This window comes from Emys orbicularis, chromosome 6 (assembly GCF_028017835.1).
Source record: "Emys orbicularis isolate rEmyOrb1 chromosome 6, rEmyOrb1.hap1, whole genome shotgun sequence".
In the NCBI taxonomy this organism is placed as follows: domain Eukaryota; kingdom Metazoa; phylum Chordata; order Testudines; family Emydidae; genus Emys; species Emys orbicularis.
Window position 1 is genome coordinate 49548721 of NC_088688.1, and position 24838 is coordinate 49573558.

Sequence of the window (24838 nt, forward strand, 5' to 3'; positions counted from 1 at the left end):
TCTCTACATTATAGGGCTCCGAAGTCCATCCTCCCCTGTCATAATGACCTAGGTAGCATGTATATAGGATTTTATAGCTTCAAAATGCTGTCCAAAAACTAGTCTTTATCATTGTAAAGCATTAAGGGACTGGTTTTCAGAGGTGCTGAGCACACACAACTCTCGTAAGCTTCAAGAGTTGCTGCAAATGCTCAACATCTCTAAATCTGGGCCTAATCTTCTATACAAAAAACTCAGAATCACCAATGTCCAAAGATGCATCAGTGAAATATGTTTACCAATGTTAGGTAAATTTGATAGATTGAAGAACTACTTCTATTCAATGCATTTTATAGAAAATGTTGTAATTATTCTGAAATCCAGCTAACCTCCCAATTACAACAGAAATGCCAGTTTGGTTCAATGTTTTCAATTGTTGTTCCTAACAGAGAAAAGCAGAGACTGGAAAGTCAGCACTGGCTAATCAGCCCACATGCCTTTGCATCTTAGAAAATAAATTCCCATTATTTCTACAAATCTTCCACTTTACTATAACTTTGAGCTCACGGGAGGTCAGGACATGCAACATATTACTAACCAAAATTAGAATTGAAGTGGAAAATAATTTTTTAAAAAAATTATATATATAAAGGGAAGCTACCTGATCTTTGATGAGTTCTATTGCAGGTACTTCAAGGTCCAGCTCATAACACAGCCTCATAAAAAGGGGTCCAAATTTAAACTCACCAAAGGCCACATTTCTGTTCTCTGCATGGTACCTGATTAGAAAAGATTTTTAAAATGTAAATACATCAGGAGTGGAAAATTGTGACTAATTATGACTTTCAAGAGGCAATGAAATCTGCATGTGAAATGGCTTAGGCAGACTGTTCTGTCTGTATACAGTCAATGGCATTTAGAACAACAGTAAGATCATTGCATGGAAAGAACATTGTCAGCTCCAGCCAATTAGTAAATAATGAAGTGAACAGTAATAATAATAATGTCATCTCTTCTTTTGCCCACAAACTAATCTCTATGGCCTGGTCTACACTAGGCGTTTATGTCGAATTTAGCGCCGTTACATCGAATTAACCCTGCACCCGTCCACACCACGAAGCTATTTAGTTCGACATAGAAGTCTCTTAAATTCGACTTCTGTACTCCTCCCCAACGAGGGGAGTAGCGCTAAGTTCGACATGGCCATGTCGAATTAGGCTAGGTGTGGATGGAAATCGACGCTAATAGCTCCGGGAGCTATCCCACAGTGCACCACTCTGTTGACGCTCTGGACAGCAGTCCGAGCTCGGATGCTCTGACCAGCCACACAGGAAAAGCCCCAGGAAAATTTGAATTCCTTTTCCTGTCTGGGCAGTTTGAATCTCATTTCCTGTTTGGACATCGTGGCGAGCTCAGCAGCACTGGCAATGATGCAGAGCTCTCCAGCAGAGATGGCCGTGCAATCTCAGAATAGAAAGAGGGCCCCAGCATGGACTGATCAGGAAGTCTTGGATCTGATCGCTGTGTGGGGCGATGAGTCCGTGCTTTCCGAGCTGCGCTCCAAAAGACGGAATGCAAAGATCTACGAGAAGATCTCTAAAGCCATGGCAGAGAGAGGATACAGCCGGGATGCAACACAGTGCCGCGTGAAAATCAAGGAGCTGAGACAAGGCTACCAGAAGACCAAAGTGGCAAACGGACGCTCCGGATCCCAGCCACAGACATCCCGTTTCTACGAGGCACTGCATTCCATCCTAGGTGCGGCCGCCACCACTACCCCACCACTGACCGTGGACTCTGAGGATGGGATATTGTCAACGGCTGGTTCCTCGGACATGTTAGCGGACGGGGAAGATGAGGAAGGAGATGAGGAGGACGAAGCAGTCGACAGCGCTTACAACGCTGATTTCCCCGACAGCCAGGATCTCTTCATCACCCTTACAGAGATCCCCTACCAACCGTCCCCAGCCGTTAACCCGGACACAGAATCAGGGGAAGGATCATCCAGTAAGTGTTTTAAACATCTAAACATTTATTTTTAACAGAACAGGAATATTAACAATAACAACAATGGGTTTCTCATGATTAGTGTGCCCTAGGCGCTTAACGTTTCAGTCCTGGGCAGTGCAACTATTGAAAAAAAATCTAACAACGTCCGGTTTTGCATGATTGTTCTGCCCAAGCCGCTCTACTGTTTAGTCCCTGCCAGTGCAGCTACAGTAAAATGCGGTCTATATGTCCGGGGATAGAGCTGAAATCCTCAATGGACATCTCCACGAAGCTCTCCTGGAGGTAATTGGAAAGCCTTTGCATCAGGTTCCTGGGGAGAGCGGCCTTATTGGGTCCTCCGTAATAGCAGACATTTCCGCGCCAGGAGACAAGCAAGTACTCCGGGATCATTGCCCTGCAGAGCATGGCGGCATACGGCCCTGGTCTTTGCAGGCTTTCCCGAAGCATTCTTTCTTTCCGTGTCTGAGATCCTCATCAGGGTGATGTCGCTCATGGTGACATTGGGGAATGTTAGTATTGGGACTGCTTGCCCGTTCCTTTACAGAACTGTAACCGGCGGTTTACAGCCACGCGGTGGAGGCGGGAGAGGGGCAGCATACAGGGATCTTTCCCTGGGAAAGCCGCGAGGGGGTGGGACAGGGGCAGAGTTCATGCTTGCCGGATTGCTGGCAGCAGGGACTGGCATTGCTTTCAATGTGAAAGGAAGCCAGTGCAACTATTAAAGTTTTAAGCAGCCACAAGTCTACGGCTTACTATGTCGGCCTGCTACACAAATTCCGGTGTCCTGCCCCGCTTCTCTGATCTGCACTGCAAGACCCCAGGCACTGAATGCGAAGGCCGAAAATTCGACCTTGTCCTGAGTGCGCATGTGATAGGTGCTGTGCATGGTCTTCTTCACAGAGAAAGACTATGTTCTTTGTTCACAACTAAATTTATCTTTCTGAGGAATTCACTCCCTTTTTCCCATTCCCACAGCTGCGACTGTCTCCCAACGTAGCCTGGCATCACACTCCCAGAGGCTAGCGCAGATTAGGCGTAGGAAGAAGAGGACACGGGAGGACATGTTCTCGGAACTTATGGGCTGCTCCCGAGCCCAGGCAGCACAGCAGACCCAGTGGAGGGAGAACTTGTCCCAAATGCACCGTTCACACATGGAACGGGAGGAGAGGTGGCGGCAGGAAGACCAGCAGGCGACTCAAACGCTGCTTGGACTAATGAGGGAGCAAACGGACACGCTCCGGCGCCTTGTGGATGTTCTGCAGGACCGGAGGCAGGAGGACAGAGCCCCGCTGCAGTCTCTCTCTAACCGCCCTCCCCCGCCACCAAGTCCCATACCCCCCTCACCCAAAGTCCAAAGAAGGAGGGGCGGCAGAGTCGGTGAAAACTCTCACTCCACCCCTGCAGACTGCTCTACTACTAGAAGGCTCTCATTCCCCAAAATTTGACAAGTCCTTTCCTTCCCGCCTCACCCAAGCCCCCGTCCAAGTTTCACCCCCCAGTTTCATGTGTAGTTGCTAATAAAAAAATACGTTTCTGTTAATTACTGTTTCCATCATGTTCTTTAGAGGAGAGTCTGTCTGAAGGGGGGGAAGGGGGTTGGTAATTGGACAGGACAGTCACCTTTACCAGGGTACAGAGGCGGGGGCAGGTTCAGCAGCAGGGCACACACACATTGCAGTCACTAGTTACCCTGGTCAGTCTGGGAGGTGGTTTTAGTGTTCTGTAGGGGGTGGGGGGTGCTCTGTGACTTTGTGGCGGGGGAGGGCAGTTACAGATCTTATGGGGCGGTCCTTATCCTGGATCACAGAGCCACGCAGCAGGGGATCTGTAACCGTCCTCCCCCTGCCACAAAGTCACATAGCCCCCCCACACACAGAGTCCCGAACAAGAGGGGTGGCAGGGTCCGTTGAAACCACCAGTCCACCACTGCGGAACCTGTCATTCCTGGAGTTTGGAAGCGTCATTTGCATCACTACACTACACCCGCTCCCCACCACAGTCTGCGTCCCAGGTTCAACACTTTCCCACGAAAACAGTAATAAAGAAAACGGTGTTCATTAACAAAATTCAAGTGATTTTATTTTTAAACGTGTGTTGGAAGGGGGGAACGGGGTATGTAACTGGAGAGGATAGTGAACATTTACTGGGTAAAGAAACGGGGGCAGGTTCAGCTTCTCTGTACACAAACTGAAAAGTCACTGGTTACCCTGCTCACTCAGGAACCTAGCTTTCAAAGCCTCCCGGATGCACAGCGCGTCCCACTGGGCTCTTCTAATCGCCCGGCTGTCTGGCTGGGCGTAATCAGAAGCCAGGCTACTTGCCTCAACCTCCCACCCCACCATAAAGGTCTCCCCCTTGCTCTCACAGAGATTGTGGAGCACACAGCAAGCTGCAATAACAATGGGGATATTGGTTTCGCTGAGATCACAGCGAGTCAGTAAGCTTCTCCATCTCCCCTTGAGACGGCCAAAAGCACACTCCACCACCATTCTGCACTTGCTCAGCCGGTAGTTGAAGAGTTCTTTTTCAGTGTCCAGGGCGCCAGTATAGGGCTTCATGAGCCAGGGCATTAGCGGGTAGGCTGGGTCCCCGAGGATGACTATAGGCATCTCCACATCCCCAAGAGTTATTTTGTGGTCCGGGAAGTAAATACCTTCCTGCAGCCGTCTAAACAGACCTGAGTTCCTGAAAACACGAGCGTCATGAACCTTGCCCGGCCATCCGACGTTGATGTTTGTAAAACGTCCCCTATGGTCCACCAGTGCTTGCAGCACCTTTGAAAAGTAGCCCTTTCGGTTGATGTACTGGCTGGCCTGGTGGTCCGGTCCCAGGATAGGGATGTGAGTTCCATCTATAGCCCCACCGCAGTTTGGGAATCCCATCGCGGCGAAGCCATCTATGATGGCCTGCGCGTTTCCCAGGGTCACTACCTTTGAGAGCAGTACCTCAACGATTGCGTTGGCCACTTGCATCACAACCACCCCCACGGTAGATTTGCCCACGCCAAAGTGGTTCGCGACTGACCGGTAGCTGTCTGGCGTTGCAAGCTTCCAGAGGGCTATGGCCACTCGCTTCTGGACAGTCAGGGCTGCTCGCATCCGGGTGTCATTGCGCTTCAGGGCAGGGGACAGCAACTCAAAGTTCCATGAAAGTCCCCTTCCGCATGCGAAAGTTTCGCAGCCACTGGGATTCATCCCAGACCTGCAGCACTATGCGGTCCCAGCAGTCCGTGCTTGTTTCCCGGGCCCAGAATCGCCGTTCCACAACATCCACATGACCCATTGCCACCGTGATGTCCTCGGCGCTGGGTCCCGTGCTTTCTGACAGGTCTGTGCTACTCTCAGACTTCAGGCCCTCACCGCGGTGCCGTAGCCTCCTCGCCTGATTTATCTGCATCTGCCTCTGGGAAAGGTGGATGATAAGCTGCGAGGCGTTGACAACGGCCACAACTGCAGCGATGGTCACAGCGGGCTCCATGCTCGCAGTGCTGTGGCGTCCGCGCTGTCACTGACCAGAAAAGTGCGCGAACTGATTTCCCGCCGGCGCTTTCAGGGAGGGAGGGCGGGAGTGACGGTTGGATGACGACAGTTACCCAAAACCACCCTCGACACATTTTTTTCCCCAGAAGGCATTGGGGGCTCGACCCAGAATTCCAATGGGCAGCGGGGACTGCGGGAACTGTGGGATAGCTGCCCACAGTGCACCGCTTCCAATGTCGATGCTTGCCCCGTTAGTGTGGACTCACAAAGTCGAATTACTGTCCTTAGTATGGACACACACGTTCGACTTTGCAATATCGATTCCACATATTCGATTTAAGTAAAATCGAACTACTCTCGTAGTGTAGACATACCCTATCAGTTTAGCAATAGAGTGGGCCTACAGCATTTATTTGTATTGGTTTTTGTTGCATTATTTTTTTAGTACACATGCTACTTGTAAAATGTGTTAGATTGACAGCCCTAAATACTCTAGTCCTCTATTTACAAAGCAAAAGCAGTACAGGCAGTAGCAGGGCTATTTTCATGCCAGCATGCTTCCATCTTTTTCTGCAGGGCAACATCCAGGTGCGAGCGGCTTTTTCACTCTCCATAACCTTTTTTCCTTTTACTGAGCTCAACGTTTCATCGTTGCTAGAGGCATACATTACAAATAAAATTACCATAAATGAAAAATACAAGGAGACAGAGAAAACAATTTGCTTTGGATTTTTTTCTAAATTACCTGTAAATAACATTTTTAGCTATTTCCACATCGTCTGGTGTCTGGCACAAATGCAGCAATGTTTTTAATTCATCTTTGAGGATTATTCTATTTTTCTTCAATTTTTCTTTGATATTTCTAAAATATGAATCTGAAAGTAAACAAATTGTTGCAGTAGTCTAGTGGACACAGCTCCTTCAGTCAGTATACTATACTCTGTACCAGAAGTATGACAATTTCATAGGCTACATCTACACTACAGCACCAGTGCAGCTGGGGGAGGGATAGCTCAGTGGTTTGAGCACTGGCCTGCTAAACCCAGGGTTGTGAGTTCAGTCTTTGAAGGGGCCACTTAGGGATCTGGGGCAAAAATCAGTACTTGGTCCTGCTAGTGAAGGCAGGGAGCTGGACTTGATGACCTTTCGGGGTCCCTTCCAGTTCTGTGAGATAGGTATAGCTCTCTCTCTCTCTCTCTCTCATTGCTTGTGGTGGAGATGCTCTAAGCTGACAGGAGACAGCTCTCCCATTGGCTTAATAACTCCTGACTCTGCAAGAGGGGATAGCTATGTCGGTGGGAGAAGCTCTCCTGCTGACATACTGCTATCTACACTGGCACTTATAATCCACACCCCTGAGCGACGTAAGTTATACCAAAGTAACCTGTAGTGTAGACAAGGTCATAGCATTAAAAGGATTTCCCCAGTAATAGGCATAATACTGCCCACAGAGAAGTACATATCTGGGGTTTTCCTTGAAAATTCGAATGTCTGAAAGAGAGGGGGACTCTGCAAGTTTAAAAAGGGCTCCAAATCTAAAGCTTTTCTAGACTCTTCTGCACCGTGTACTGTATGGGATATAAAAGTAAAAACCCCCAAGAGCTTTGACACTCCTCTTTCTTTCTTCGAGTCCCAGTTGTAGACTCAAACAGGCATGGGACTACACCAATCACCAGATAACAGTATTGGCCTGGGGGATTCATAGCCCTGGATAAGTGAAAGAAGCAAGGAGAAGAGATGTCTCATACTCTTCTAAAGCTAGAACAGAAATGCACAGGCTATAACCATAGGATCTTGGTTAAAAATGTAATTACTTCTCTTGGTCTCTCAAATACTATGGTGGGTGCAGGAAATAAGAACACACCCAACATATGCACCATAAACTAGGAATTTGACATATTATAGATCCATTAGTCCACAGGGGATAATATAACTCAGCTAAGTAGACGAACGAAGTGAAGTATGTTCTGAATCCCTATAAAGCTTAGTTCCTACATTTAGCAACAGTGCCTGACCCACATTAATAAATTCAATATATATCTTATGAATCTTATTCCACATCCTCCGCATACTGAAATTCCACCACTATAGCAGGGATCTTATGAGTGAACCAAGCAGTGGAAATGGAAAGGGAAGAGAGCCCTTTTAAACATAAAAAACAAACATGTACTTTTAACAGATCTGTGCAAATCAATACTAGTAGTATTGTAATTATTAGTCCACCAATCCTTTGCTTTCCTTGTGGCGAAACCCTGATCGACTGTGGGACTACTAGTCCAAATTTGCGCAACCCGAAGTAATCATCACAGAGTGTAAAACCACATTCTAGGGAGAATTCATCTGATAAACGCTATTAAATCAGACACAAAACAAGCATTTGATGTTTTAAGAAGTAGCACTATTTTTTCCAACATGAAAAGCTTTTAAGAATTGCCATGTTGCCTAATATTTTTAAAGAATACCGTTTAAATAATGGTATACCTATACAAAGTACCAGAAAATGAATAAGTATGAAGAAACTTATTATGCTGCTTTGAAAGAAAGCAAATTTCCACAGCAGATTTGTGATTATGTTAGGCTTGGCAAGCCAGTCAACTGAGTGCTCAAATAATGTCATTTGCCACCTATTTATTTGACCAAAGTCAAATGTTCCCAAATATTCCAGCAAGAATGGCCTAATGTAGGTGGGAGCCTACCTTTTTGACTGCATCCCCGTGCCATTCTTTCATTTTTTACAACTTCATTTCATTGCATTTTGCAATTTTCTGAGTTAAAATAACTGTTAAATAACTTGTTTTTTGTAATTAGTCATAACTATCTACCTAAGGCTAAGCCTATTGGGGACCATAAAGTTTTACCTTTTTTTTTTTTTTTTTTTTTTGGTTAGTGTTCTAATAAATCACTACTTTAAAATATCTGACCAATGTATGACCGGTCAATTGATTGATTCTTTTTAGGATCGGTCAAATGGCCAACCGCAGATTATGTCTCACCTGCATTGCTTTTTCTCTCCCCCAGGGCGCTAACGTGACCCAGTTTCACGCCATTCATCCCATGTTTAAATTACGAGTATCTCACTCTTATCCTATTTTGCATTATGACACTATACTGCCAATTAAATTTTTTAACACTTGTTTCTATCTTTTATCTCAGGAAATAACTCTCAGCTCCCACTCTGTCCCCCCACAAAGATTGGGTTTTACATCTTCACAGAACATCCTCCACCCGCCTCCCTCACCCCCAACAAACCTCATTTTGTTCTTTGGGATAATCTTGCATTTGTGAAAATAAAAAGTTATCATTAACAGAAACAAAATCTGTGTATAATCAGACAGCTTCATGAAGAGAAGTCCTGCATAACCTTTATGAACTCCTCACAGCAGATTTATGTTTCATTAAATAAAGGGAGAAGGAACCTCTACAGATTTTCCCTAATAGGACTTTGTCTATTAACAATAACAATCCAAGACTTTACTCCACACTCATTTTGGAGATCCTGAACTCATCTTTCATATTTCTAATTTACAGGTGTCACTGGAATCAGAGGAGATACAAGATGAGAGGTTGGGAGAAAGGAAATAGCTGAATAGCACAAAATTGCTAATTTACAAAGTGGATTAAGACAGAATTATTGGCATAACCCTCTTCTGGATACCTAAGCATTTACTAAATTTTATACACCTCTACCCCGATACAACGCTGTCCTCGGGAGCCCAAAAAACCTTACCGCGTTATAGGTGAAACCGCATTATATCGAACTTGCTTTGATCCACCAGAGTGCGCAGCCCCGCCCCCACGGAGCGCTGCTTTACCGCGTTATATCAAAATTCGTGTTATATAGGGTCGCGTTATATCGAGGCAGAGGTGTACTAAGTTTCCCTGTAGAAGAAAACAGTTACCTGTTCTAAAAAGTTCCCAAGTTGCACTGTGGTTTGGTGGCCTTGACTGGAACAAACAGAAATCTTAAATGCTAATTTTAATATTGATGGTATTGCTCAATAAAATAAACACTTGTACCTTTCTTGCCATAAATTTTACGTTGAGTTGCTATCTTCTTCTGTTGAAATTCTCGCAATCGTATAATATTATCGGTTAGCAGATATCGCTTTGCTAAAAATGGGGAGAAAGGAAGAGGAAGATTCAGCATAATATTAGATTTACTGTTTGAGAACATTGAAGTTTGCATTTAGGAATTGCTGCTATTATTTACCATATAATCCGGGACCACAAGAAGATTTAGGGCCTGGTTTTCAGAAGTGCTGGGCACCTGCAGCTTAGTCAATGGAAGCTGTGGGTGTTCAGTGCCTTTAAAAACCAAACTCTTAAAGTTCATCATAGTCAAAATGTGACTGTAAACATGGCACCTTCTTTCTCAACTGTGAGTCTCTGAGTCATAGTTGCTTACTTTACTGACAAAAATAAGTATTTACTCCTACAGCTTTGCAGGGCAAATATAGACAAGGAGGCGTGAGCAGTATAATAGTTTTGCTTCATGCGTAATTAAAGTAAACTGCAAAAAAATAATTAAAATTGAGATGTGTGTTTCCCCACTAACCAATCAGTGAGAGCAGTCAAAGCAGAAAGGAGGAAAAAAGCTCCCCCCTTTGTGAAATCCTCTTAGTAGTGCTCCTTTCTGGCTTTCTCAAGAGATCCCAGAATGCACCATTCTATGACAGGACAAATAGTGGCTGAGAAGAGATTTTGATATTTGTGCTGTCACAGAATGATGCATTCTGGGATCTCTTGAGTAAGCCAGGAAGTACCAAAAGAATTTCATAAAAGGGGGAAAAAATTGAAAGATGAGCATGTATTATTATATGCATCACAATAACACCCAAACTTCCCAATCAAGTTTGGAGCTCATTCGTGTTAGGTTCTGTTCAAATACATAGGAAGACATGGTTCCCGCCCCAAAGAGTTTACAATCTCAAGACTTCGATGCTGAACTCAATTTTTTTTTGCATCTCATCTTTTTCAGCTAATTGTCAGCTAAATTCTGTTTGCAAAATCTTTACCATCACAGACATCTCTTCAGTAACAAAAACTATCTGCAACAAAGCAATTTTAACAGGGTTATTGTAATAGTTTAAACTGATACAATCCACTTTTCTAGGTTGCTTATGGAATCATTCTAATTCTTTTTGTGTATTGGCTTAATCATAAGTTAGGGGAATACAAAAAGGAAATAAGTAGCCTAACTAATGGAACAGCTCATATCAGTAGGAAAAAAGGATGGTTTTATTTATACATACACACAAACCAAAAATTCTAAGGAACCAAAAAAAAAAAAAATCCTAAGATTTCTATTTACATAACAAAATAAAGGCCCACCTATACATATTAAAATATACACCAATGCAAACCATCCTAACACGGTTGAAATAAATGCACCTCATTTCTTTCAAGTGTGTCTTGTCTCATGGTAACCTGTTATAACTGGGTGACTAAATGATAATTCTTCTGTTCCCACTGAACTAGAAAGTTGAAAATTGATATATTCATTCCTCCTTCCACCCCTGAAATGTGCCATTTCTAACATCTCATCAAGAGATCATCAGTTTAATAACTTACAACACATTCTTTATTTTGAGGTAGTCTTATTAATAAGGCTAAGATTTTGTCACAGATATTTTTAGTAAAAGACACAGACCGGTCACGGGCAATAAAGAAAAATTCATGGAAGCCTGTGACCGGTCCGTGACTTTTACTAAAAATATCCATGACAAAATGGGGAGTCACTGCGGGGGCCGGCTGGGAGCTCTGGGGGCCCCCATCACCACACGGGGGAGCTCGGAGCTCCAGGGTCCTCCTCTCCTGTGGCTTGGAACTGTGGGATCCCCTCAGCAGTGGCTCAGAGGCTACCAGCACCTGCACCGGCAAGGAGCTGTGGGGTATCCCCCAGCCGCCAGGACCTTGCAGCTCCCAGCCACTTGCCAGCGGTCTTTGGAAGTCACAGATTCTGTGACCGCCGTGACAAAATTGTAGCCTTACTTATTAAGTATCATCCTCTGATTTGGAGAAATTAAGGCATCTGAGGTTTTATTTATTGGATTTTCACTAACAAAATTTCTGAAGGTGAGAAACTGCACCACAGCAAGCGATGTTAATATCCACAGCTGTCCAAAGCATGGAGTGCAGTCAGCTAGGAGGCAATAGTGTCCCAGGGCTGCACATTAAACATTACTTCTCTGTTGAAAGGCAGAAAGAACGCATTTAGATTACCAGATCCATGGCTGAGTTTAGCCCTCACAGTTAGAAAACTCATCTTTTGACTTGTAAATTGCACAAGTTTGATTTGAAAATCAGGGTGAGAGAGGGAGGGAAAAAAAGTACGGAACTCCACAATACCATTTTTAGTCACTTTTTGTCCTTTCTCTCCCCCATCTCTCTGCTTGCCTCCACCTGTTCTCTCTTGTTATACACTTAGACTGTAAGCTCTTTGGGGGCAGAGACTTTTGTTTTTGGTTCTGTGTTTGGATAGTGCCTTGCACAACAGGGTCGGGGTCCCAGTCCCTGACAGGGGCTCCTAGGCATTACTGCAACACAAATAATAAATAATATTATTTCTGACTAGCCTTCGTTTTCAAATTTCATCTGGATATAAAACTCACCTAGTACAAACTCCACAGCACAAAAACTAGTCCAAATTGTTTTCTTTGCTTTGTCATTTTCTTAATTGATTTTAATGGGGAAAAACAAACTGTACAGGGCAACCTGATATGTACATTGATTGCAAAAGAAAGATGCAAGATTGCAGATAATTTGAAAATAGAGGATTATACAGCCAGATGCTAGAAACTCTGAAACCCTTACAAAGTAGTCCCCATGGTACTCCAGGATTCAGTATCCAACACAGGAAGAGTCAAGAAGTCTACTTCATATATGGCACCCAGATATCATGTTGGCAGACACAGCAGAAATAGACAAATATAGAAAAGCCTAACCATAATACCCAGTAAAAAGTTAAGTAAAGGGGCACTAAATACACAGATTTTCAAAGCTACACAAATTAGCAAGGGGTTGAAAGAGTGTAAGGTAGTTCTTCATTAGGTAATTAGAAACATTTAGAGGACAATGCAGACAGAGGCCCTGGTAGTCATGACTGTGTAAAGTGTAGTGGGAAACAATAGGACTGGACCAATCACCATGAAAGGCCTAATTCTGGAGCTGACAGAACACTTCCTGTTTTAGATTCTTCTTGTGAAACAATGTCTTTTGTTCCTTCATTGCGTTAATTACACATATACAGCTTCCACTCAGAATCAGTGATTACTACTAAGAAGTTACTAGTGTATCCTACCACTAGTTACAACTGCAGCTATAAAGCCCCGTGTTAGAACTGTGGTTTCAACTCAGGCACATCTATCTTTGGGCTTGATCCTGCTAAATCCCACATGCCCTCAAATCCCTGCCCCCAAAAGACTACAATCTGAAAGATAAAAGAAAACAAAGCGGGAAGGAACAGAATAAAAATCATAAGTAGAGAGGTTGGTGGGGTGACTGGTACATGCATTATGAATGCTGCACTGAAATATACAGCTACTATTTATCTCTATGGAAAACCTACTCCAAACTGCTTCTTTACCCAGCTAAAAATTCTTACATTTTGCAACTGAGTGGGTCTTTTAAACATTTCCACAATATTTTCTAAAAGTGAAAAGAAATGTTTATTCTATGTAAACAAACTCATTTCCTAGAAGCTGCTGAAAGACAGGAGAGGATGGCATAGGATATATCTTGACTGCAGAGTTAACTGAGGGTGATGAGCACTTGTGTTGGCCTCACCTAGGTGTGAGTGGCCACATTGCAAAGCTATACTGAAGAGTGTCCCTGGTGCATGTATTACTAGAACTTCTGAGGGGCTCATCTCATGGCTGTTAGTGCTAAAGTAAACTGAGCTTCTTTATAGTTCTTTCCCAGTAAACTGCAGAACTTGTCTGTCCTTCTGAGCATCTGGGGCTAATTTTGGGAAAGAACTGGAGGACTATCAGTACCCAAGTGGTTTAGCTTGCATCCACAGTGCAAAATGGGTGGGTTACCAGCCCAAGAGTAAACATCATTCAGGCTTTAGCATACATCTCAGCAACAGTAAGAGCTCAAGCTAAGGCTGCAGTGAAAACAAACCTTTAGTTGTCTAAGACCAGTTGTCTTCATTGCAAAGTTTTCTCAGCATAGCTATATCGGTCGGGGAGGGGGTGTGTGTGAAAAAAACCAACATCCCCTAACCGACACGATTATGCTGACAAAAAACCCCAGCAGAGACACAGCTATGTTGATATAAAAGTGCTTCTGTTGGCATAGCTAACACTGTTCAGGAAGCTGCTGTTACTATGCTGATAGAAAAATTAATTGGTGTAAGCTGCATCTACACCAATATAGCTATATCAGCAAAGCACTGATAAGTGTAGACAAAGCTTCAGTATCAGGTTTGGAATATCTAGACTCTCTGGAAGTACATCCCAGCAAGGCAGACATCCCTTCAACCTTCTAAGGCAGATAAACTGGGTATCATACAGGGTAGACATTCAGTAGCCACTGAATCAGCGCTGGGACAGAGAGTCTGTGTATGGGACGGAATAGTTTTATCTGGGTTGAATTCAATTCTATGTCTTCTGAAGTACTCTATAGCCTTAATTTTGTAACTTATACAGTAGAAAATTGAAAAGAAACTTTAGAGGGTAAAAGCAAGTATTGAACTGATCACTAGCACTGTACATTGTGGGATCATGGAGATTCCACTCACTAAGAAAAGCAGCTCTGTGAAGAAACCTGCTTTTGTTGAAGTGGCCTTTCATTGTTCAGAAGCTTCCATAAAAGGAAGGCCCATAGAGGAATTCCCATTTCTAAAAGGATAGGACAATAATAAATGGAAGGCCATTCCCAGTTAAGGCACCTCCAACATCACAAGTTGTAGGTAAGGAATGGAACAAGGATGTAGTTACACAGGCTGTTCTGTTGCTCTTAAATGCTAGAAGCACTGAAACAGAAATTCAGCTTTTTTGGGCGGATTCCCTTTTCTTTATTTCTACGAAACTGAACACAGTATGTATCAGGTTAGGGCATTTGGAAAATTGGTCAAAATAACCACTTGGTGTCAACAAGCAGAGGCAACGGGCGTTTGGGCAAGGGCACTGTTCTCCCTGGGAAATTTTTATATAAAAAAATAAAAAGTTAAAGCACTTTTCAAGGCTAGTAGGCGTGATCTTATATTTACAGATTGGTAAAGTGAGGCACAGAGATTAAGTGATCTGCATACTACTCACCCAGGGATCCAGTCGCAGAGCTGGAAACTGAACCCACAGTTCCCACCACGTCCCTAACCTACCCAGTGGCATTAGAACAATTTTTACAGTAGAGGATGCTGAAAGCCATTGAACAAAACTATAAACCCTGTTTATGATGGAAACAACTTCAAGGCAGGGGGTGCTACAGCACCCCGGCACTCCTAGTTCCAGCACCCCTGATCCCACCCCAGGAATCCCTATTTCAGGGTGATGCCCCATGTGGCTGGGGGGTAACACGCTCCCCTCCGGACAGCACAGCCACATGCTGAGTGCTGTTAGCTGCTAACACAAGCGGCTCTCTAGCCCCCTGTACCGCTGGGGGCAGGGCGGGCAGGCAGACAGCCAGCTCCGACAGCCCCGCAGCCGCTCCCACCGGCGGAGCCTAACCCCAAACACAACGGGCGCACACGCTGCGAAGCACGCCACTGACAGGCCAAGGGGCCGCTCCACGCCAGCCCAGCAGTGAACAGATGGAGCTCAGCAGGGACCACAAGTCCCAACAACCCCAAGGCCAGTTTGCCGAGTCCACTAAATCCAAGGCGTTGCAGTGCATGCTGGGAAGCGTAGTCCTCCTAGGCCGTGACGCCGTCGCACGCAGCTGGCCGTCTCTATAGCCCACAGGACACCCCAACCCCCGCTCATCTCCCGAGCCCGGGCCAGGCGCCTGCGAGTACCTCCGTGCGGGCAGCTCCAGCAGCCGGGCGCCGCGGTAGCTGAGCGCAGTATGGAACGTTTGATTGTCTCCCACAGGATTCGATTAGAACATCCGGCTACCGCGGCGGCCATTCTGTCCTCGGAACGTACCATCTGCGCCCAGATGCAGGCGGGCGGGAAAGAGGCCACCTGTAAATGGACTTCACCCCCCCCCCCCCCCCCCCCGCTTGCTAGTGCCGGTGTCCCTCCAGGGGCAGGGAGGGGCGCGAGTCCTCAGTAGCTAAATAGCTAGGTCAGGGGAGTACTGTCTCTGTGGCTGTTCGCGTCTCCCTTCCAGGAGTTGGTACATTCCGAGATGGCGGCCCCCGTGCTCCGGCGAGCCGTGCTCTTCTGGGGCAGGGCTGGGGGTGCGAGAGTGGCCCGCGCCGCGGCAGGTGAGTGACGGTCCGGAGCAGCCCGCAGGCTCCACCTGCCCTGGGGCTCGTTGAGGGGTGCGGACTCCTGGGGGGAATCAGGCTGTCGGGCACCGCTAGGTCCTATCGCCTCCCGCAGCGCCCCGGGGTAGGAGGAGCCCCTCGGGGCGCTGAGCCAGAGCGGGCCCGAGCTCGCCGCCCGCGCACTGCTCCTGTACGGCCCAGGCGCCATAGGCCAATGCAGGAGAACTGGGATCTGCTCCTGGCTCCGAAGCGCACGGCTGGGGCGACTTGTAAAATGGGGATAATCATGCCCCTCCCCGCCAGTGTAAAGTGCTCTGGGAGCTCTGCGTGCAAAGAACGAGTCAGAGCTGAATGGCCTCCTGTAGCTCCTACACCCAGAATAAAGGGGTTACTAAAGCCAGTGCCCATGCTAGCCCACTAGGGGCTCTAAGCAGAATTTTTTGGGGGGCCCCACAATAAAAACTAATAATTAATAGGGAGCCTTCTTGAGCTGCTCAGGGCCTTAAGCAATTGTTGAGTCTGCTTATGCCTAGCACCAGCTCTGACTACAGCTTGGCAATGTAGTCAGATTTATTCCACATTCACCACCATACTATCATGTACCCAGTCACCTGCTTTTCAGGCTAACATGGACTAGCACCCTGTATCCCCACTTTGAACTTTAGGGTACAAATGTAGGGGCCTGCATGAAAACTTCTAAGCTTATCTACCAGCTTAGCTTTGGTCCGCTGCCACCATCTTAAGAATTCCCTCCCTGGGAAGCCTTGAGAAACCTTCACCAATTCCCTGGTGAATACAGATCCAAACTCCTTGGATCTTAAACCAGGAGAAATTGACCCTTCCCCCCTCCTTCCTTTCACCAACTCCTGGTGAATACAGATCCAAACCCCCTTTGGATCTTAAAACAAGGAGAAATCAATCAGGTTCTTAAAAAGAAGGCACCCTGCTGTAATTTTGGGACTGTAAAATCTGCAGGGATAAACACTTAAACATTATCCATCCAGCAACAAAAGTTAGAGAGGTCAGGTGGGTGAGATAATAGTACCTCACCCAACTTTGTCTCTATAATAGCCTGAGACCAACTTGGCTATAACAACACCACGTACACCAGTGGTCACCAACCTGTCAATCATGATCGACTGGGCAATTGTGATCTCCTGGGGCATAGTGTGGTTGCCTCTAAGGCTGACTCCCTGCCTAACCGATCCCATGCCACTCTCGGAAGCGGCCAGCGTGGCCCCAGGAGGCAGGCATCTCCCTCCGTGTGCTGCTCCTGCCTGCAAGCGCTGCTCCCGTAGTTCCCATGGGCCGGGAGAGCTGCGGTAGCGGTGCTTGCAGAGAGGGGCAGCATGCAGAGGCACATGTCCCCCCTCCTCCCTCCAGGGGCTGCAGGGGCACGTTGGCCCCTTCTGGGAGCGGTATAGGGTCAGGGTAGGCAGGGAGCCTGTCTTAGCCTCGCTGAGCCACTGGAGATAAGTGCTGCCTGGTGGGAGGCTGCACGCCATCCCTGAGCCCCCTCTGAGCCAGCACCCCAAACATCCTGCACCCCAGCCCTGAGCCCCCTCATGGAACCAGCATCCCATACCCCCTTCTGTACCTCAAACCCCCTCCTACACCCCAGACCCTGGCTCCTCTCTCAGAGGCAGCACCCTGTACCCCCTCCTGCACCCCAACACTCTGGACCTTCCTCCCAGAGCCAGCACTGTGACATTGCACTCTATATGTTTTATGGAAATATGCTTATGAGTGTGAATATGATGTAACTGGAATATGCTTTATGCAAAAGGTCTCTTGTAAGATATAACAAAGGTTATAAACTACTGAATATATTCCTCCTATTTGTATGCATGTATCGTTCTTGTATCTGAAGCTAGACCTATGAAGTATAACTCTGAGGTCCTATTGTAATTATGTAAAATGTGGGCCATTAATGGTAGTTTAGACTCTTGCTGGCTCCCATTGACTAGGACAATTGGTCGTAAATGGTTTATTTACCTGCAAGCCTTCCTCTGTAGGGTGGGCCAACCCAGGAAGAATGGAGACTAGGGGCTAGTCTACACTGGCAGCACTGTAATGTGGCTTGTGTAGTCATGGCAGAGTGTTGGGAGAAAGCTCTCCCAGCATGCTAAAAAACCCACCTCTACAAGAGGTGTAGTTACCAGCACTGGTGCACTGTTTACACTGGCGCTTTACAGCACTGAAACTTGCTGCGCTCAGGGAGGTGTTTTTTCACACCCCTGAGCGAGAAAGTTGCATTGCTATAAATTGCCACTGTAGACAAGCCCTAGGGGTCTTACAGTGACATGTGACCATGTCACATGATATTGGAATCCATCTTAATCCTTGTACTTTTCCATTGGTGAGGCGAGGGTGGGGACAAGCACAGACAAAAGATTCCCGGCTTGTGCCAAAGCTATAAAAGGGGGTGGAGCAGGACAAAAGGGGCTGACAATCATGAGAAAACCCCTGCTTACCACCTGAGATGTCTGCTGGATCTAACAAAGACTGTACCGGGGAAAGGATTGGGCCCAGACTAGGAAGGGGTTTAGTCTGTGAAAAAAGCTTATTAGAACATCTTTGAGGGTGAGATATTACTTGTAATCAGTTTCTTAATGTATTAGGCTAGACTTGTGAGTTTGTTTTATTTTGCTTTTGTGACTTACTTTGTCCTGGCTATTATTACTTGAAACCACTTAAATCCTACTTTTTATACTTAATAAAATCACTTTTATTTATTAATAAACCCAGAGTAAGTGATTAATGCCTGGGGAAGCAAACAGCTGTGCATCTCTTTCTATCAGTGATATAGAGGGCGAACAATTTACGAATTTACCGTGTATAAGCCTTATACAGAGTAAAACTGATTTATTTGGGGTTTGGATCCTATTGGGAGCTGGGTGTCTCGGTGCTGGAGACAGGTAACTTGCTGAGTTGTTTTTAGTTAGTCTGCAGCTTTTGAGGACATGGCCCAGACCCTGGGTCTGTGTTGCAGCAGGCTATCATGTCTGGCTCAACAAGGCAGGGTTCTAGAGTCCCAAGCTGGCAGGGAAAATGGGCTCAGAGGTAATTTCAGCACATCAGGCGACAGTCCCAAGGGGATCTCTGTGACTGTCCCACCCTGAGCCCCCTCTCAGAGCCAGCACCCCAAACCCCCTCCTGCACCCCAGCCCTGAGCCCCCTCCTGGAACCAGAACCCCATTCCCCTTTCTGCACTCCAAACCCACTCCTGCACCACAAGCTCTGACCCCCTCCCAGAGCCAGCACCTGCACCCCTTCCTGTACCCCAACACACTGCCCCAGCCTGGAGCCCCCTCCTGCACCCAAACTCCCTCCCAGAGCTTGCACCCCTCACCCCCTCCTATACCCCAACCCCCTGCCCCAGGCTCAGCCCAGAGCCCCCTCCCACACTGCGAACCCCTCGGGCCCCAGTCCAGAGCCTGCACCCCCTCCTGAACCGCAACATCCTGTCCCAGCCTGGTGAAAGTGAGTGAGGGTCGGGGAGAGCGAGCGACGGAGAGATAGGGGAATGAAGTGAGCGGGGCAGGGCTTCGGGGAAGGGGTGGGGTAGATCCTAGGTTGCCCTTAGATTCAAAAAGTGATCTTGGGCATAAAAAGGTTGGAGACTACTGACCTACAGCAATCCAACTTAACAATTTTTTATTAAAGCTTGTTTTTACAAAAGCAAAATTTTGGGTAAAATTGAACCAGAGTTCCCCTTAAAACCGTGTATATAAACTCCTCTGCTAGTGGAGTTTGGGTGTGTTTACAATTTCACTGATTTGAAATCTCTCCTTGTTGCTTCATAGTAGGTCAGTGTCCATGTCACAAAAATCACTATCTTTTCATTTGGCATTAACGGGTATCCTTGTGACAAAAGTGAAGTAGCATGGAGACTGAACTACCCTCACAGTTAGGGTTGAAGCTCTGAAGGTAGCACAAAAGTAGGATTGGCCATGATTCCCCCCCCCCCCCAAAATAACCTTGTGACCCCCCGCAACTTCCTTTTGCATAATGTCCCTGCATTATGGTGTCTATACTGTGTGTTCTGTGGAGACATCACATTTCAGCCTCTAGGGCTGGCATTCTTAACCAACTCTAACTATGCACACAGACACAAAAGGGGAAATTGTTCTAAAAAAGGGGAAATTGTTCTAAAAAAGGGGAAATTGTTCTAAAATGTCTAATTAAAATTATCACAGTTTAACACACCTACCACTTATATTGAAGAATGGAGGATATTAAATGCTGCTTGTGATTTGAAACCTTTTTGTACAGCTGAATACATACAGTAATGTATTTTGACCACAGGACTCCAGGCCACCAAATCTTTTGACATACATTTGCAAAGAAATGCAGAACTGGACATCTTTAAAAAGAAGGATGGTGAAGTGAAAGAGGTTCATTTTCTAGCTTCCAACTATAGCAGGAAAATAACTAGGAGTAAAATGAAAAACGATGACTTTAAATTTCATGACGTTTGTTAGTGCTTTCAGATGAGGACTTGAAAACAAGTGCTATGTAGTATGTGGAACCATAATAGTAATTTGTACTTACAATATATATTTCATCCAAGTCTTTCAAAGCATTTTACATCCATATCTGTACCTCTTTCCCCTTCAGCAACACATGACATGCTGCCCCTTGCACCTCTCATGTATTCCTTTGCACAATGGTGTTCCCTGTCCTCCAGGATTCAGCACTTGCCATTGTCTTCCAGAAGTTATGAACAGCCTTGCTCATGTTTCACAGGGCTGCCAGTATCTCTTAAATAGAGCTTGGAGAATAACCATTGTTTATTTGGCTTATTGGCAATTTAAAAAAAAAATCCTTTTGAGTTGGTTCTAAAATGAAAACGTTAGGCAAATAAACAAAATATTTTGTTCAACCTCCAATGGATTTTTTTTTTTTACTTTACTAAACTTTTCCTTTAAATTTTGAGCTTTAACATTTTTGAATTTGTTGAATAAAATTGAATGACATTTCAAAACCCAAAGTCATTTCAAACCGAAAAATTGTAACATTGTTTGGAAAATATCGAAACAAAATGTTTTGAGTTTCAGATTTATTTTCTGAAACAAACAATTTGGGGAAACTGACATCAATTTGCAACCTGTCATCAAGTTGTGTTATTGAATCTTTGTTTTTTTTGTTTTTGCCAAAAAGTTTCAGTTGAAAAATTGAAGCCCTAATCACAAATGTGCATGAACGGAGAAGTATGTGGAGCAAAGTACATGTTTGATGCCATGTGGGTTTGTACTTCTTGCTTTGGTTCATGAATGTTTCCTGGTCTTAAGCTTTTATTAGAGGTGTAGAGAAAAGAAGAAGTGTGTGAACAATAAATGTTTTAATGCACCAAAGCTTTCTCTCAAATGCTGAAATCAAGTTAAGTGTTGTGGAAGTTAATTTCACGTTGCAGGGGACTACAGAGGCTTCTAGGAAAAAGCATGTGACCATGGCAATGTCCTGTCTTACTATGGTTTGAATGCATATATGATGAATTAACTGCTTGAAATATGGAGTGCTCACAAAACAGTTACAGTTAATTCAGTGAATGGAAAATATAAAAATTTGTTCTAATAAAGGTGTCAGTTTAACTAAATGAACATTTTAAGTGATCTGACTTAGACAATGATTTTTTATTTTTTTTTTAAATTAGGCAGAAGATCTATTCTTTCTGCAGCTTACGTGGACAGTTCAAAATGGGAAGAAAGAGAAAAAGAGGTGCACAGCTTGGGTAAGGAAAGAGGTTTTACATTTACTCATCTTGACTAACTGAAAAACCTAAAATCATTATGGAACAGTTAATACCATTACTCACATTTTGTAGTACTTCATACTGAGTATTTGTGGAGTAAAGTGCTACTAAGATTGAGTAAGAGGATCAGAATCCAATCCTGTAAGCTAGAAATGTCTTGCCTGTTTGTACTATTGATCCAAAACAAAAATATGCAGATACTTTCTCCCAAGGGTAGACTTTATACCTTTTGTTAAGGTTAGAAAGTCTTTTCTGTAAATTGTTTCTTTCCCCAAATACACATTCTATGGATGTGATTTTTTTTTTTAAATCTAAAAAGTTCAAGTGCCCATTCTAAGTTTTGATATCAAAATTTAAAAGGCAGTCTGTTACTTACAATGAAGAGTAAGAAGTGTTAGATGTGCAAGATGTCATTTTGTAAACTATTGGAGGATAATTTTCACTTTCCAAAAGACGGACTGAAATCGCAGTGTCTGCTAAATTTTTTGCTGAGATATTTTAATGTTCTGTCAGGACAATTGAAACTTAGTTTTGGGTTGGTTCAACATTAAACCATCTGCTATGATGTTTCATGGGAGTTGTAGTCTGTGCATTTGTATTATCTCCTTTGGGCTGATCTCCTGGGCAGGACTACATCTCCCATTGTTAGGGCCCTACCAAATTCACAGTCTATTTTGGTCAATTTCACAGTTATAGGATTTTAAAAATAGTAAATTTCATGATTTCAGCTAGTTAAATCTGAAATTTCATGGTGTTGTAATTGTAGGGGTCCTGACCCACAAAGGAGTTGTGGGGGGAATTGCAAGTTTATTGTAGGGGGGTTGTGGTACTGCTACGCTTACTTCTGTGCTGCTGCAGGCGGCAGTGCTGCCTTCAGAATTGGGCAGCTGGAGAGTGGTGGCTGCTGGCTGGGAGCCCAGCTCTGAAAAGCAGAGCTGCCGCCAGCAGCGCAGAAGTAAGGATGTCATGGTATGGTCTTGCTACCCTTAGTTCTGCGCTGCTGCCTGCTGAGTTGGGTGCTTGGCTAACAGCTGCCGCTCTGCGGTCACCCAGCTCTGAAGGCAGCACAGAAGTAAGGGGGGCAATACCATGATCCCCCCTAAAATAACCTTGTGGACCCACCCTTCAACTCCCTTTTGGGTCAGGACCCCCCATTTGAGAAACTCTGGTCGTCCCTGTGAAATTGGTCTAGTATAGGGTAAAAGCACATAAAAGACCAGATTTCACAGTCCACTACATGTTTTTCATGGCCGTGAATGTGGTAGGGCCCTACCCATCGTGCACCACAGCATCTACTCTGACTGACCTGCATGGCATATCATAGTAGTTTCATGGAAAGCTTTCAGCTTCCTTTGGGCGAAGGGATTTTCCTAGCCATGAACATGAGGCTGTAATCTGATCTCGATTATGCTTGATAAATCCAGATGATTGGCACAGAGGACCCATTAGTGCCAGTTGTGATTTTTCTTCTTTTCTTTTTTGGGAGGGTTTTGCAACTGTAGAAGTTTGGGGGGGAGAGGAAATGTACTGAAGTATCCAGTTAATTTCCTTGCCAGTGCAAGAGGATGTCTCAAATCAAGATTGGAGGTCTTTATAAAAGATATGGTGTAGCTCAACCAGAAGTTATAGGCTAGATGCAGGATTACTGGGTGAAAGTGTCTGGCTTGTGTGGTGCAGGTGGTCATGATCATCATGATCCCTTGTAGCATTAATGTTTATGGATCTGAACTGCTCTCTATAGTACATAACTTTTTCATCTATTCATAAATAACTGGACTGATACTAACTCATTTTACTGTACATAGGCTACCAAAGTTTTTGAATAGCAATGACTATAGCCCTGATCATATAGCTCTTTTATGACACTTTTTGGGAGGGAGACTGCAACCTCTTTTCTGCCTGAGACCTTGGACCAAAGCAGTTACCTTACTCCTGGCTGCCTCTGAAAGTCAAGACCGCTTCCCCTTTCTCAGGGTTATCAGAACAAATTCATTCATTTGGTTTGGGTTTTTGGTGTCTTGTTCCTGGAAGGAACAAAAGAAGTTAGTAAAACCATGTCATTTCTAATAGTATGTTGGGGGAGATGACATCAGACATCTGGACTGTAGCCTGTCTTTGCTAATTGTGTTGCTGCATATTTAATCGTGTGTGTGTAAGAACAAAAAGAATTACTACTAGGATGAATTATTCATATTAAGAAGACTTTTGTTTTAGTTTTTATAAAACCAAAAAAAACCCTCATCTCCCGCAGAACACTATGAGAAAGAAGATTAAATTGGCACTTACCCCTTTTGTATCTGTACTGCTGGTAGAAGCCTATAATCTCCACGGTTGTCAATCTGGCACATCTCATGATGATTTAAAGAAAGTAGTATTTTTGATATAAAGAAATGAGAAATGTTCTTACACAGATTCCCTCTATTCCACTGCTCTGATGACATGGTTGTGTTTCAGGCTTGTTCCTTTACTGTGTTATCTATATGGTGTATTGTTACAAACTTGACTCCATAAAAATAATGAGGATTATAGCCTAAAGTTAATGTTCCTGGAGTGACAGGATTTTGAGACATCCAAGTATTGCAGAGGAGAACATTAGCATTTGTTCCACATCCAAAACTAACCAAAGAACGGTGGGTTTTTAAAAGATGAGATTGACATGTTCTGGTCATGGTTTTCAAATAGCCTACTGATAGTCTATTATTAAACAGATTTTTCCCTCTCTTCTGAAAATTAGATGTTCAAAAAGGAGGATTGGATGGACCTACATTCTCTAAAATTTCAGTTGCTTTATCAACAAAAAAGATAAAGTTAACGGACAGTAGATTGCTGGCAAGTAGAGACCGCACTAATGGGGCAGCATTAATTAATTAATTTTTTTTTTTTTCATTTTGTTTGAAAAAACATAGGACAGTTTTGATAACTAAAACACCAATCAGAACAGTAGATGGCAGTGCTCTCTTTGTAGACTTCAGTGACTCAAGGCCTTTGTTATACAAATCAGTCCTTTCCTGATGGATCTCAGGAATGTGGAGGCCAGGGCCAGCTGTGTGTGCTGCATCTCATTTGCATATTGGCAGTTGAGAGCAGAGACACATTTGATGTAATACTAAAGTTGTAGGGTGAGCTCTTGACTCAAGCAGTCATTCAATCTCCCAGCATAGGACAGCATTTTTTCCTCCAAAACGTTTTGTTTTTATAAAAACTGAACTTTAGCACTTGACAATTCTGCACTGAAGTAGG

The 24838-nt window shown here is 44.6% G+C and overlaps 2 protein-coding genes across 3 annotated transcripts in view; one reads left to right on the forward strand and one right to left on the reverse strand.

Moving 5' to 3' along the window:
- Nucleotides 1-15559, reverse strand: part of PTCD2 (pentatricopeptide repeat domain 2) — a 34818-nt gene extending 19259 nt beyond the window's left edge. Inside the window, exons 1-4 of the mRNA XM_065406405.1 lie at nt 15427-15559; nt 9486-9578; nt 6214-6343; nt 641-758 (exon numbers count right to left, since the gene is read on the reverse strand). Coding sequence (XP_065262477.1) covers nt 641-758; nt 6214-6343; nt 9486-9578; nt 15427-15559 — 474 coding nt within the window. The remainder of the gene's footprint in view (nt 1-640; nt 759-6213; nt 6344-9485; nt 9579-15426) is intronic.
- A 165-nt stretch (nt 15560-15724) lies between these two features.
- MRPS27 (mitochondrial ribosomal protein S27) overlaps nt 15725-24838 on the forward strand; it is a 72613-nt gene continuing 63499 nt past the window's right edge. The window contains exons 1-2 of one of the 2 annotated variants that reach the window (XM_065406180.1): nt 15725-15840; nt 21500-21577. In XM_065406180.1, coding sequence (XP_065262252.1) covers nt 15762-15840; nt 21500-21577 — 157 coding nt within the window. In that variant the 5' untranslated portion in view covers nt 15725-15761. The remainder of the gene's footprint in view (nt 15841-21499; nt 21578-24838) is intronic. The other variant, XM_065406178.1, reaches the window with a different exon arrangement.